Source organism: Alosa sapidissima, chromosome 7 (genome assembly GCF_018492685.1).
Source record: "Alosa sapidissima isolate fAloSap1 chromosome 7, fAloSap1.pri, whole genome shotgun sequence".
NCBI classification, from domain to species: Eukaryota; Metazoa; Chordata; class Actinopteri; order Clupeiformes; family Clupeidae; genus Alosa; species Alosa sapidissima.
This window is the reverse complement of record NC_055963.1, coordinates 15,258,815-15,273,911: the sequence shown is the minus strand read 5'-3', so window position 1 is coordinate 15,273,911 and position 15,097 is coordinate 15,258,815. Positions and strand designations below refer to the sequence as shown.

The 15,097-nt window shown below is 41.3% G+C and overlaps 2 protein-coding genes across 2 annotated transcripts; both read right to left on the bottom strand.

Annotated features, from left to right (window-relative positions):
• Positions 1 to 94: 94 nt before the first annotated feature.
• On the bottom strand, positions 95 to 3,828 carry LOC121712955 (cytochrome c1, heme protein, mitochondrial-like). The gene is made up of 7 exons (XM_042097106.1): positions 3,672 to 3,828; positions 2,813 to 3,003; positions 2,483 to 2,609; positions 2,168 to 2,325; positions 1,765 to 1,925; positions 1,180 to 1,280; positions 95 to 487 (listed from the first exon to the last, which is right to left on the bottom strand). Exons 1-7 carry the CDS (start codon positions 3,750 to 3,752, stop codon positions 383 to 385), a joined length of 924 nt encoding a protein of 307 aa, XP_041953040.1. The 5' UTR covers positions 3,753 to 3,828; the 3' UTR covers positions 95 to 382.
• A 189-nt stretch (positions 3,829 to 4,017) lies between these two features.
• Positions 4,018 to 13,957, bottom strand: LOC121712954 (eukaryotic translation initiation factor 2 subunit 2-like). Its single transcript, XM_042097105.1, has 9 exons — positions 13,803 to 13,957; positions 12,669 to 12,849; positions 12,325 to 12,425; positions 12,030 to 12,162; positions 11,225 to 11,325; positions 10,670 to 10,818; positions 6,636 to 6,692; positions 6,443 to 6,528; positions 4,018 to 5,148 (listed from the first exon to the last, which is right to left on the bottom strand). The coding sequence occupies exons 1-9, from the start codon at positions 13,815 to 13,817 to the stop codon at positions 4,973 to 4,975; spliced, it is 999 nt and encodes a 332-aa protein (XP_041953039.1). The 5' UTR covers positions 13,818 to 13,957; the 3' UTR covers positions 4,018 to 4,972.
• Between the last annotated feature and the right edge of the window lie 1,140 nt (positions 13,958 to 15,097).

Genomic DNA, 15,097 nt, shown 5'->3' with positions numbered 1-15,097 from the left:
ACATTGTGCTTAATAGCAAAAACATTACAAATCGACTGGGTTTGCGTGTTTACAGTAAGCAGAGCACCAAAGACTATCAAAAAGACAGAGAATATAGAAGGAAACAGTGAAACATGTGTTTATTATGACAGCCAGTTGTTATACAGTGGGCATACAGTGTGCTCCTATGCATTCGACCTGACAGCAAAAAGCCTTCTTGCCATATTGAAGAAAGCACAATAAATAGAAAATGTATGATTACCTCTGATCAGTTTCTGTCTGTAATAAAAAAATAAACCAAAGGCATTCAGGCTGTATGATCAACGTTGGTCAAGGGACTTGACATCATGGGTGCATCAGTCATTTTCAAAGTTCAGGTTCAGTTTTAAGTGGAAAATATGTTTTATTTGGGAGGTCTGTAAGCGATCTTCCTACTCTTCAGCACAGACCACCTGTGCCTCTTCATGTAATAAACCAATGGAATGAAAATGGCAGCGCCCATCAAAAGCTGAGGAGAGAGACATACAGAATGAATTAGTGGAAGAATTTACCAATATTTACCAATATTTTTGATGGGAAAACAGCCTAAACTAACCCAAATACACTCTTAATACCTTCAATATGGTGTAGAAGTGGAAACTGTCAATTACAGCTTCCAGACTGGAAGATGGTTTGTAAATCCACAAAATAAAAATGCTACGTTCGTATATCTTATTGTTGTAAGATAGTATTATTGCTTGTTTACATGATATACATTTGAATCTCGGCCTCAGAAAATAACAGAATTACATCGTGCAACCAATCCTCATTAACAAGAGACATATTTCTTTCTGTATCAGCATTATATACATTACATTCCATGGCAATAGAACTTATACCCTTGGCTCTGCCACAGCAATCTTCCCAGCTAACAAACAGAAACAGCCTTGACAAAATCCCCTACAATGTCACTTGGCTGACCAAGTTCAACTGGGGCGTGTTTCCCAAAACCATAGTTGCTAACTAAGTTACTTACTAAGTCTAACTAAGTTAGCAACTTTGTTGGTTGCAATGCAAATTCCCATTGCCAATCAACTAAGTTGCAAACAGGTTAGATACTATGGTTTTGGGAAACGCACCCCTGATAAGTAACACTATGGCAGGGATGGGCTATGACAAACAAAGCAATGCCAAGGAGGCAGACGCTGTGGGAGAGTTCACCTTAAGTCCCATGCGCTTGCGCTGGTCGTGCTCTGGCTCTGCAGCCCAGCGCAGGAAGGTGCACACGTCTTTGGCTACCTGGCTCATGGTGGCTGGAGTGCCTTTGGAGACAAGGAGCAACACTGGTCAGAAAACACTCTACACATCTATGCATAAGCTAAATAAATAAATTGGTTCAAAGCGATAAGATGTTTTACGACACTATTCTTAGTATTACCACTGTTGGAAGCCATACTTTTACAATGGTCTATGGTCAATTGGCCATCCATTCTATGAACTCCTAGGCTAAAACACTTATTTTGCCTATGGCTTTGAACCAAGAGTAACCAACCCTCACCATGTACGTAGTCCACAGATATTCACAGCAAATTGATGATTACCACCCTTACTGTTCCAATAGACATGTAACTCACCATCCTCATACTCTAGCACTTCATTGTACACACACACACAAAACTTACCATCATCGTACTCTAGCACTTCATTGTGTACACACACAGACAAAAAAAGAAACTCACCATCCTCATACTCTAGCACTTAATTTTACATACATACATAAACACACACACACACAAAAAAACTCACCATCATCGTACTCTAGCACTTCATTGTATATTGGGGGAGCCATGCCAATAGCCTGGCCAGGGAAGTAGGGGTTGTAGTAGAGACCCTCCCTCACGTCCACCCCACCAGGGGGATCACAGTACCCCGTTAGCAGAGAAAACACATAGTCTTCCCCACCATGCCTGGAACCAAACCACAAGGTGATCCATCAGTCATCACTTCACCATACACACCATTACATATATAATGTGTCAAAGTTAAACTGCATCATAACCAACAGCTCTTTCATACGGATATCTCTTATAAGTTAATTGGGAAATGCGATATATATATAAATTTGCTTTTATTTTTGTATTGGCAGCCAAAGTTTTATTGAAAAGAGAAACTCAAGACAGAGCAGTGGAATTGTGTCTGCTTCTTGTACCTGGCATTGACAATGTAGCTGAGGTCAGGGGGCAGAGCTCCATTATTGGCTGCGCGTGCTGCCTCTGGGTTGGCATATGGTTTGGGAAAATAGTCAGACAGCTTCCCTGGACGGGTGAACATCTCTCCGGTGTCATCAGGACCATCCACGACCTCAATCTACAATGGGAGACACAGTTCGTGGTGACACAGTTAGTGACTGAAAGGACATGATATTTAAGCAGAATAATTCTGCTATTGTTTACACAAACTAGCTAGAGTATTTGGTGTATATCAAGTGCAAGCTGGGGAAGAGGTGGTGGAAGTTCAGACGTACCTCCTCAGCCAATACTTTGACCTCGGCCTCTGTGTGAGACACTCCCACCAGATTGCGGAAAGCAAGGTACTCCATGCTATGGCAGGCTGAGCACACCTGCTTGTACACTTGGTACCCTCTGCGAACACTGTGCAATACAAAGAGAGAGAAAAAAGACTAAATTGTATAACAGGAAACAAAAAGGGGTTCTGAGAAATTATTCTATGAAGGTCTTGTCTTTTACAAGAAGCTGTCTGTACAAAAAAAAAAAAATGTACAGACAACTTCTTGTGAAAGACAAGACCTTCATAACAAAACAAAAACATAACTGAATACTATAACTACACACACCTGGCATGGTCAAGTGAAGACACCAAGCCGCTGTGACTCCAGGGATAACTTGGGGGATGCAGTTCCAAGTCTGATGCCTTGACAGACTGATGAAGTGCCAGAACCAGACCAGCACCTCCTGCCGCCAGCACCCCAAGTGTTGAGAGGGCTGCTTTCTTTCCTCTGGTCAGTGTGCCAAAGGACATGTTGGCCTGAGGAAGGGAAGAATTTATAAACGACTGTTAAAGAGTGTTCACCGCCGTTGGATATAACAGTGGAACCAAGAGATGGTTCGGACTATCATTTAATGTACAAAAAGCAGCATGTAACAGTGGATCGTTTGAATGTCCGAAACTTCTAGATTGCACGATGCAAGGTTAAGAAACTGTTGAGAGGTCAACTGGGGTAACGTTAGCACAGGCTCTAACCGTGGACTGACCAGCTAAGCTGCCTAAACATAGAATGCTACATTGAGTCCATATAATTTAGCCTCAGTGGCTAGCTAGCATCTCGAACAAAGTTTAAGAACCAGGGACAGTCTGTCAGAAAAATACACTTCTTTCAATAACTGTTTCATAAGCCGGGCTGCGTCACATCTCATACGTTCAAGGTGAAACACTTAAGGTTTATATACTTCGCAATATCATATCACACACCAATATAATCAACAGGCTTTGTCCAATAACGTTGAGGTCTTCCTCACTTGGAGTCAGCTAGCTACGCTAGTGGGAATGCCGTTGTCAAAGGTAATGCCAGCAAACGGACATGCTAGGCTGTGACCTTGCCTAAGTTAATACCTTATTAACTATAACTTCTGATTGTTTTACGAGTTCAGCACTTTCTCGTTGGCAACAGTATGTCTAATTACTTCTTATCTTACCTTAGACACACCGACAATGTTCTTGGCGTTGAGGAAAGTCCTACCGGCACTTGAGGACACGGCAAGCCGTAGTGCCGCCATGTTTCTGTTCACCGATTGAGAGACTGTCACGTGGCCAATTTGACGTAACTACCCTACATCCGACCTACACGGAGAAAAACTACTCAGTTCTTACTAATAGTCTAAGAAATTAATATCCTTTACAAAACACATATTTTCGAAGAACATGGTCACAAATCCTTTAATCGCAGGAGTATTAGGGTTGCAAATTTCATTTTCAAATGGATATAATATTGAGATGTCAGGCGGTCAATTAAAATAATAAGAAAAGACTTTGGAACAGCTATTATCTTCATTCAACATTTTATTCCAAAACACTCAAATCTTCACATCTGCTGCTCTGTGTTAAAAGTGGATGCCACATTCTGCTGTTTCTTATGGGCCATAACTAAATGACTTTCTGAAAAAGAGATCACAATTCTGTTGAAAAGCATACAGAGGTTGATTAAAAATTGTCCAACGCCTACCCCGTGAGGCAAACAGCCCTTGCACATGACAGCAGTACACACAATTCTCTTGTCCTTCACCAATACTGATATTAGACAGCAAGTTTGAAAATGTCAAATTAAGCTTCCACAGCTCATTTTCCATGACACGAGTCCACCAAGTGTCTATAAACACCGAGCTCTCCAAAGCTTTGAGGCAACTCCCTAGAGCTTGTGAATGAATGGAACTACACAGGACTGCTGCTATCTTCCCTGAGAGCACTGCCAAGTGGTAGAACCATACATGATTAGACCAAACATCTTATATTAGGGGTTGGGCTCAATAAGTTCTGAATTCTTTTCTGCTTTAACCAAGAGCACTTGATATGCTGGCTAAACTGAAGAGTGGAGGGTCTGGTTTAAGACCAGAGGGAGTTGAGATATGGTGAGGACCACCTCAGTACCAGGGCTGGCGCTTACAGGCCCCCTGCCTCACAGGGCCTCTGCACATAGGCCCTTGGGCTCCTGTCCTGTTCATCTGAAAAACGTTGGGGGTTGGGGAAAGAAAATGGAGTATATACCTATAGCATCACATCAACAACCCCCCCCCCCCCCCCCCCAAAAAAAAAACAACATCAAAGACCTCTCTCACATGATACCCAAGAAGTCCATGCCCTCTCATGGTAAGAAATCTGCCCAGTTTTGATGTAGTCAAATTTGGGCAGCAGTGGGCTATCAGTGGCTCCCCTGTAAGTTGGCCTGGAGGAGGGGGTTGGGGGGAGATTAGAAGGCGCAGAATGTAGCCGCCCCTTCTCATTAGTTGGCTTTGGCACGAAGCTGAGCCCTCTTTCCGGTGACAGCCTGGAAGCCGGTCTTGATGCTAGCGACAGAGCAGCGAGAATGACACGTCTCGCACTGCAGGAAATACAAACGTGTGTCCTTCTGTAGAATGGTGTCTGGAGAGCGACACGTGTGACAGGTGACGTATTCCTCTGTGAAAAATGGAGAGCGAGAAAGAGCATGACTGAATGAAACTGTAAGTGGATAAAAACGTCTGCTAAATGAATAAATGTAAATGTAAACATAAACTGAAACAAAGAAAGACAACACCATGGACATGGTCACAATCTATTTTGTTTTGTTGGTGATTTTGTAAAAATCCAAACTTTTGTGGTAGATACGATTGGTTGTTGATTGGCTGCTGTGAGAAAATCCCCTACCTATAACACTAGGAATTTAGCACCTCTCCTGTGTAAATCTGAAATTAAATCAACCATGCTTCTGGTAGCCTAGAAATCTAGACGCACCCTAGTGGCAGCAAATGTAATTTGCTGCCCGGGCTAGTCTAGCAACTCTCCATTGGTTTGCGAGCTGGAAAAATTAAACTTCGATAGGGCCAATCACATTGTGTATAGAGACGTTAGGCGGGCTTAACATAATGATTGATGGCAGAGTTGCAACGGTTTGGCTTGAATTTCCTGCTATTTGAAAACAAAGAAGATGGATGTTGCTGTTGGCGAACAGCGTGACAAGTCAAACTTTTTTAAAATTGGCAAATGTTTGAACTAGTCATCTAGCTCCGCTGGTGGGAAAACGCATGGGACTCATGAGTTGTTGCGCTGTCCTATTGCGTGCAGAGGGAATTTGAAAGACAACCGATTATCCCGCCCCTCGGACTGAGCACTGCCAACGGTAAGTGCCCAGACCCTACATTTTTAGCTTGTCAGGCTATGCTTCTGGGGACATGCAACACAAACCTAAAATAACCTGGTAGAACCGCAATGAGTAACACCAGAAACTTTGTACACTAGTGCCCTTGATATGGAGGACTTCCACCAGTCATGTGTATGACGATAAACACTGTACTTGGTGAAGGCTCAGCAGCAATTTCATCAGGGTAATATTCCTCACTCATACACACTCACTTACATACAGTTAGTGCAACCTGCACTGTGTTTACAGCATGGCTCAGTCCTGCAGTCACCCGGACTCAAACCAGCAAAAAGCAGCACCTCGGCATCGGGAAGTTGAGCGTGCTAGCAATTGAGCTAAAAGTCCAAGTTGCTAGCTTGTTCACTAGCACGACTCTTAAGGCGTTGGGAGGGAGGTTTACACAACATACATACTGCACAGCTACGTACCAGCTGGCTACTGTTACACCAGCATACATACTTATATATCTTCTCAAGACATTACACTACCACACATACTTATATATCTTCTCAGGACATTACACTACCATACATACTTATAGATCTTCTCAGGACATTACACCATCATACGTACTTATATATCTTCTCAGGACATTCTCTATCTGTTTTTGTTGAAATCTTCCCTTGATCACAAGCTGGTTATTTCCGTCAATGGAGCCGCTGGAAAAGAAAGACAAATGTATCTGTAAATTCTCTTGCATCTTTGCATCTACCCCTCAGTAATATTTTCCAAAATTCAATAAAATAATAATAAAAAGGATCATTACCTTGTACCAAGCTCAGCCAATAAGAAGGCCAGTAGATGTTTAGGCTGACGATGCAACCTACATAACAAAAATTGAAACGATCAACTATGTTAACACAAAGAATAAAGAGTACCTGTAGTCAGAATACATACTAATTATACAGTAGATGTCCCTGCACCTACATACATACAGTATATCTATGAAAGTATCCATACAGTATGAAAGAATCATATCATAGTGACCAAAAAGATGGTGCAGGAGTAGGGGTGTCACAATTTCACACACACACACGTGATGAACTGCGGTCAACACTTTAATTTTAGGCTGCAGCCAGTTAAAAAATACACATCAACCGACCGAAATCAAAGCCCCTCTTACTACTCTGAAAATCACCGGTGTGGAAGTATTTTGTTGTTCGTTCACGTCAAATAACACTAACTTAGCCTACTCAACTTAGCAACTGAAAAGATGACTAGTTACGGTCCAAAATTACTTCAAGGCTTAAAATGCACATTGATAAGTACTCGTCGGACTGTGCTGAAACAATCAAATTATCATTCTGCGTTTCATTTCACTATGTTCACGTCTCTGTTTAATGTTTGTTCTGTTTACAATCTTGCGGTTGGAAGGGTTTCAAAATAAAAGCCCCCCGAAACAGAATAGGATAATACATTAATAGTAATATTTAAAAGAATATCGAAAATCGAATCGAATCGTGACTTTAAAATCAAAAATTAAATTGAATCGAGGATTTGGAGAATCGTGACACCCCTATGCAGGAGGGTGCCTTAAAAATAATTCATGTCAACATGTGAGGGGGTAAATGAAAGATACTGGAATCCATGCATAGCCTAATTTACTGAGACTGCGGCTGAACTAATCTTATCCAAAGACCAAAATATATTTTTCCCCTGCTGAGAGTTGGGGAAACTGCTATGCCCCCGGATAACTACTTCTCTCGTCCAATTAAGGCTGATGTCCTCCTATGCACTACCAGATACTTCAGGACACACAAGCACCCTTTTAATGGGGTCGATTACCATCACTATAACAGAGTTGAAGAATAATAAATTACTGGGAGTTAGACAACAATGCTTATATGCACACTTTCATCTTCAGAACTCACTAAGGCATAAAAACAGATAACTAGGGCATTTGAGGCTGGCTACTGACAGTTAGTTTTGACTCCTCTGGTGTTGGTGCATACCTAAAGCTATGAGTGATGTTATGAGTGAAGCTATGATACAGTCTGAGGAGTGAATACACCAAACATCACCTGAAGGTCTTTAAAAAAGGCTCTGTGGTGTACTAACACCTGAAATCCAACACCAATTTCTGGCACTGATCAATACTCTTCTGCTAGGGTGGACATCAAGCATATCACCTCTCGGATCCCTGGAAAGTAGGGACGCACGATATATCGGCGGCCGATATATTATTGGCCGATAAATGAAAAAATGAAAATATTATTATCGGTCCGATAACAGAATTCTGGCCGATAATTTGCGCCGATATTTTTTAAAGTCCTAATTTAGGCCTACGTAAGGTCCGTCTGGCTACACTGAGCTACTTGAGCTTGGTTGGCTATACTTTTTCCCTCAATATAATGTCAGCGGTGTGAATGTATTTCACTACTCTAACAAAATCTGTGGATATGCGTTCATTTGGGAATCTGTGCATCTCAAAATCCTCTCGTGAATGATCCGCCATTTAACCTTACCAGAGCGGAGCTCAGCCCTATCTAGAGTCGTCTTGTGCTGATGTGTTTGCACTTTACCGCGCTGGTCGGGGAAACAAATAAACAAACTCGTTAGTGGGATGAGTACCTAAGTAGGCCTAGTTCTAAGTTGTGCTTTAGTATTATATTTGCATTACTTTAGCTTGGGTTTTGTATTATTACCTAGAAATATGCTAACCATTCCTGCTTCAGTTCCAGACAGATCATAATAAGTTATTAAAACCTTCGGGGCTATAACCCCTTTCATTTCTGCTGCAGCAGGTTGTGCGCAACAGAGTAGACGGACATAAGATACAGTCTGAGGAGTTGCAGCTTTATTCAGTTACCCGCATATGAAACTTAAAGGCCGCGTTGCAGGGTTCATTTTCCAACGAATTTGCACAATTTGCTTGTTGGTAATAAACATTTAAACTGTTATCCATTGTATTTGATGTTGTTGGGTATCACAAAACGGAATATAATACGAAAAAGCAGGTACTATTTCACAGCGTTTGAAGTGATTCTCCTTTCCCCCACAATGCATTGCATTACGTCACCTTGGGGAGGCTACAGACCAAAGCCCACCTTGACACCCTTGAGAGTAACGAGAGAGGAGTAAAGAGAGACGAGTAAGGAATTGTTCAGCAGTAGATAGCGCAGATTATAGATAAATAGATAGGCTATAGATAGCCTAGATATGTATATAGACAGGTAGATAGATAGCTAGATCATGTCATGCTGGTCACGGGGGAGCTCCTCGACCAGCGGCCAAAATGCACTCGCTTCCCTAGTTACTGCAGCTCTCCACCACAGTTTCCATCGGGACGGCACAGCCCACACAAGCACCTGCAAAACTGCGACTTGCCCATATTATCTCCCTCTTTGGTAAGCCGTACCCTGACGATGTCAATGGCAATCAATCACGAGCAGTAGTTATCGAAAATATTCATGCTGAAGACATGACCAGCCTAATCGCGGCGGCAAGAAGCTAAGTTTGCAACAACTGGGGTGGCTCTCACAGGTGTGACTAAAAAGTTAGCCCATAGCTAGCTATCATGATGCTTTATTCTGATCTTCTGACTAAGTTTGCCCGGTAGCCTACTTATCTGAACTAACGACATGATCACTATCACTAGATATAAAGAAAATGTTGACTTTCACTCAGTGCTGTTCACTGACAGTAACAAAAAAAAGTGTCGTAACGTAAGCATAATGCATTGAACTGAATAGGTGCATTATGTAGCCTCATAACGAGGCCTCTCAAATTCAGAAAATTGCATTAAACTAAAATCGGAAGACATTGTTATCTTTGTTAGACCATAGGGTCGTTGTCATATAAATTCTGTAACGAAATTCGAAGTGTAAATATACAAACTTTATGTTGAAAGTGTAACCGCGACCGTTTCCCATAGGAATGAATGTAAAACATACCCTCCAAAACGAGACCTCCCGAAATTCAGAAAAATTACTAAATTGATATCAGGCACCGTTATTACCATTGGTAGATCATAGGGTAGCTGTGATATAAATGCTGTGACGAAATTCGAAGTGTAAATATACAAACTTTATGTTGAAAGTGTAACCGCGATGTCCATTGAAATGCATTGAAATGAATGAAGCGCAGATCATGTAGTCCCCAAAGTGACGTCACCACCGAATTGCGTAAAAAAAACGCTAAAAATGCTAAAAACAACAAAAACTGGCATTTAAGACCATTTGGAGACATTTTTATGATATACTCAATGATATACATATATTGAGTGCTTTATGTACCCATTAATCAACAGTGGTGGTTAACCTGCAACACAGGCTTTAACCTAAGGTTCCCTCACAAACTGATTTGGTCGCTATACTGTAGCTTATTCCCAGCTGAGCCATTTATGAGTGTTTAGTCCTAAATGAAAACGATTCATACTCTCTAGCCACTCACTCGCAATTCACTGACGTCAGGTTCACTTAAAGGAGCCACACATACTGTAGGGCTAGGCTACTGTTATTTTGACTGCTGTACTATTGAGGACTATTATGAGTTCTGTCCATCATTTGGTGGTAGGTAAAATTACTGCAATAAAATTATGCTTATTAAATGCTTTCCCCAAATCACTTTTCACAATTTTTTTTCAAGAGTAATATTATCGGTTATCGTATCGGTATCGGCCACAACAAACCAATAAATATCAGTTATCGTTATCGGCCCTAAAATTCCATATCGGTGCATCTCTACTGGAAAGCACTGAACACAGCACTAATCCTCCTAAACATTCTATTCCGGAGCATTCCAAGACATTCCAGAATACAATGGAGGACGAAGCTCAGTGACTGACAGGCACACACTCACAGTTTGCAGATGTCTGTGAAGTTGACGAAGGAGGTCTTCTTGGTGCCCACACGCACCACCTGCGGAGGCTTCATGACAAACTTGCGCTTTTCTCCCGCCACCATGTCTGGGTTCTTCTCCCTCATGATGTTGAAGACTCTGTTCAGCAGCTGAGACAGAAAAAGAGGAATGTTTACACACGTACTGGGGATGCATACAAAATATTTATTTCCCCTTGTTTTATCCAGTGGAAACGCATATACATTACAAATGAATACAATAGGTCTGAAGAAAACCATATAGAAGTTTACTATTTATTTGTAAATGTAAGTGTGTTTGCATATCAAGTGCATTAAAAATATTCTAAACAAATCGATCACAAATGGCAGGTAAACATTGAGGCATTAGGAAAATAGCTCAGAACAGCAGGCAGATTTAACCCTAAAATGGCAAAGGTGAGGAGTGCAACTGTGAAGCCGTGCATGGGATTTAGGATGGAGGCTAGTCTTGTTTGAATCAGCTCTTATCGGGATCCAACAGCAAAGCATTGTCATGATGTAGCATAGCATAGCGTACCTCGTCGTAACTGTAGTCTCTCTCCGTCCCTGCCCAGGCAGGCCCTGTGATTGAGCTAAAGGTGATGCCGTCTGTGTTCTTGCCATCATCATCATCTAGAGCTGCAGACAAAACACAAAGGCCTGACTCCTGGGTTCTTTTTTCAACATGCTAAAAAATTGCAGTCGTGACACTTTATCCACTTCTGTGTTTGAGACAATTCTCATCATTAAAATCTATCTAGTGGAGTGCTTTTACTTAAATACATTTTTCAAAATCGTTTTCCTCTCCTATAATGTAAAACATGGATTAGAATATAATACTACTATGGATGACACAAGCATCACACTTCAATAAAGTCTTGGGAACACTGCAGTGAAAGCAAACTAGTGAAAATGATCACAACACTGTTAAATATTTTCAGTTTTCTGCACTGTTTATCTAATTAATCAAAATGTGTATGCCTGTTTCAAAACATGGTGTTTAGGCATGTCTACAAACATGGAACTTATTCACATTGTGAAGCATTCGTTTGGCAAACAGAGAAGATCCAGTGCAATAACAGTAACTCCCTAAGCTTTGCATAGATGACATTTAATATGTGGGTGGGTCTCACCCAGATCCGCTAATTGACCTTTAAGGACAGTCATTCTATTGCCCATACTGAAAAGGACTCGAACGATGGACAAATGAGGATGGGGCAGCAATATGTAACTTTTCCAGCGGTAAAAAAAACTCAACTCTTGGGCCACAGTAACTCCACAGGTAGGGGGAACACATAGGCCACAGTAGCCCCATAGTTGTAGGAAACAAACAGAAGGGCTACCTTCATCCTTCTCCAGCAGCTCGCCGTCGTCCTGGAAGTCCACCTTCTTGGGTTTTTTCTTCTTGGTAGGCAGCAGAAGGTCTAGGTCATCCTCCTCCATTGGCTCTGAAATCTCACTCTCTATTTTTAGGTCCTGTTCGCCATCACATATACATTACAAAAAAAGTTAAACATTTAATGTAGATATTAATTCACTACTGTAATATTGATTCACTGCCTATTTCATTCCCAAGACCTTTAACAGTCAACTGCTACATTATGGATAGCGTAAAACTAGCATAAAAATACTACTGACCTTTATGCTTTCCTCAATGTCGTCACCAAACACTTTCTTTTGTTTTTTCTTCTTTTTCTTCTGATTGAAGAAGTTCAAGTCATCCAGATCATCTGACGGCTCTGCAGATTTCAAGACCAATGTGGAAAACACATTGTTAACAATGGGCCTTAGATCGGAAACCCTAACAAGTATGGTTAGAGACCACAGCTAGTGAAATGTACACCACCAGGAAAATATAATTCATGTTCTGCCTTAGTATCATATTGAGGTGTGCCATGAATACTCAGAAATCTACCGCCCCTTAGTCTGCGGTCTGAACATTACACTGTTATGCACACACTTAGGTGTGTCCCTGGCCTCACCTTTCTTTCTGCCTTCATCCTCATCAGCGTCAAAATCCCTCTCCTCCTGCCCCTCCGGTTCCACCTCTTTGGGCTCCACAGGCTGTGACTCCTCCGTCACTCCATCTCCACCATCCTCTTCCAGCATGAAGGGCTTCTTCTTCTTCTTCTTCTTCTTAGTCATGGTGGGGTCAAATATCATCTGTGAAGAGGAAGAACAATAGAAAAGGGGATATAAGTGTTAGGAAATAGGCAGACACTGACAGTAAAAGACAGTCAAGTCGGTGATGGCAACAGAGAGACTAATCTGAGATCGCTAACGTTAAACAAGAAACAATATTTTGGGCAAGCAGCCACACAGCCCTTGTAATAGTGCAGGAGCAATGTATCTCGATACTCTGCAATTTTAGACAAAAAAAAGATCATCATTAGATAGTCATTGGATAATGGGTCATTGTAGTATTAGGCCTAGCAGCTACCTTTTTGACACAATGATCTGACATTAGCGGCCCTGCCTATGGAATCATACTACTATCACGTTAAACTACATGACAGATGAACAGCCCCTCAAGAAACGTTAATGGCGCTTATGTGAACAATTGTGACAGGTTTTATTAAAGCCAAGTACGTGTAAGATAACTATAAATGAAAGGGTAAACAACCGTTTAAGCAATGGAACACCAGGAATGTCGAAAAGATTGCTGGCAATACTACTAACGCTAGCTAACACTTCAGCTACCTAGCCATTTCACTAACGTTCATTTACTACTAGTGCTGGGGCAAGCAAGCTAAGTTGCTGATTTGTGCTCCTGACATGGCACGTGCGAAAGCCTGACACCGATGAAAAAACTACCTTGATTTGTAGCTGTCTTGTCAACTTAAGTAAACCTTTTAATTTCCGAACACAGGCATAACGAGTAGGCCGGAACATTCATAGTGGAATATATCACCCCGACTAGAAAATACACTTGATAGCTTGCTAGCTAGCTAACCCATGTAGCTTTAAACTAGCTAGCTAGATAGCAGCCTTGCTAGCTCGAGGCCGAAAGTCATAATGTTAGCTGCCGTGAGTAGCAAATAAAACTGTTCTAGGCTTGTTATTATCTGAACAGAGACATATTATTGTCATGTGTAAAAGTCGATCCGACAGCTCACCTCGTCTCCCGACATGTTTGCAGCTCGTTTCCAAATGTCTCTACACCAAAATGTTTTCAGATCAGTCCCTGTGAGAGCACCCTTGTGTTTCTTGCATCAGCAGCTAGTTTCCACTACGCACGCGTGTACTGCAAATGATTGGAGTGCTTGATGAGAATCAGTGCCACAGTTCTACCACTAGAGAGAGTGGTTGACCCTTGCTCAAACAATTCAGCCTAACCAACAATACACGCAGAAAAACAAAATTACTTATTGGACTGAAACAAACAAAAAGACCAAATATAAATAGAAATGTTATTTATCCCTAAACAGAAAGTACACTGTGGTAGACTATCTGTCCACAGTGTCTAATATCAAACAGAGAAAAAACTTGACAGGTAGCCTACAGACTGAGAAACCACAATCTGGCGATTGAAAGAGGCAGACACTGCCAACCACCCTGGCTGCCCAGAAAAGAGAGACTGTGCACCCACTGCAGTCAAGGCATGGTAGAAACAGAGTTTCATTTTTTTGAATTTTGAATTCAAAACAATCCATCCAAACTTTAAAAACTTTGAGAACAATCAAATTCTAGTGCCATAGAGAAAGGACGTCAGCCTATTAGTAAAACATACACACACACAGTCTCAGTAAAACATATAGATTTAGTAGTTTATTCAAAACTCATATAAGAAACTATAAGACAGAAAAAATACAACAACAAAAAACACCAAGGCTCTGGGGCATTCAGTAGGCTAAAAAAAGACTACATGCAGTCCACCATTTTGTCTTAGGTCTGGCTGGGTGTTCACAGGGCTCTGAGAAGACCCTACAGTCTATAGTGCATTCTTAAGTACATAGCCTACTGTAGTCTTCATTGGGTGTGGCACAATTTCATAGCATTTTTTTTTTCACTGGCTTTACCAAAATCACTGTAGCATACACATAGAAACACATCAAGGTACTGTATACTGTAGGTCTGAGTTGTAGGCCTATTGTTGTGAATATGGGGCTACGGTAGGTAATGTGCAATGATGGAGTTCCCTCAGATAGTTGTGGTCATTTGCTGTGGTTGTCTGACAAACAGCACATCACTGCTCACTGGAAAACACCACTTATCCTATGTTTATTTTCCCCCATTGATAATAGTTCATTTTTGACAACTCTGTATTGCTGATAGCCATATCATTATGGTAGCCTATATCAATTCACTGTCAGAGTATATTTGTAATGGCTTTTTTGTGAATTCATGATATTACTGTATTACAATCATTTACAGTACCAAAAGTGGCACATTTTTACCAATAGCCATGCGG

Excerpts from the sequence above, each read along its gene's own strand:
- LOC121712955 (XM_042097106.1), bottom strand. The coding sequence starts at position 3,752 with ATGGCGGCACTACGGCTTGCCGTGTCCTCAAGTGCCGGTAGGACTTTC. Across the intron at positions 3,004-3,671 it reads ACATTGTCGGTGTGTCTAAG|GCCAACATGTCCTTTGGCAC; the intron begins GTAAGATAAGAA and ends TCCCTTCCTCAG. Across the intron at positions 2,326-2,482 it reads TCAAAGTATTGGCTGAGGAG|ATTGAGGTCGTGGATGGTCC; the intron begins GTACGTCTGAAC and ends CTCCCATTGTAG.
- LOC121712954 (XM_042097105.1), bottom strand. Across the intron at positions 11,326-12,029 it reads GCTGCTGGAGAAGGATGAAG|CTCTAGATGATGATGATGGC; the intron begins GTAGCCCTTCTG and ends TTTTGTCTGCAG. Across the intron at positions 10,819-11,224 it reads GAGACTACAGTTACGACGAG|CTGCTGAACAGAGTCTTCAA; the intron begins GTACGCTATGCT and ends TTTCTGTCTCAG.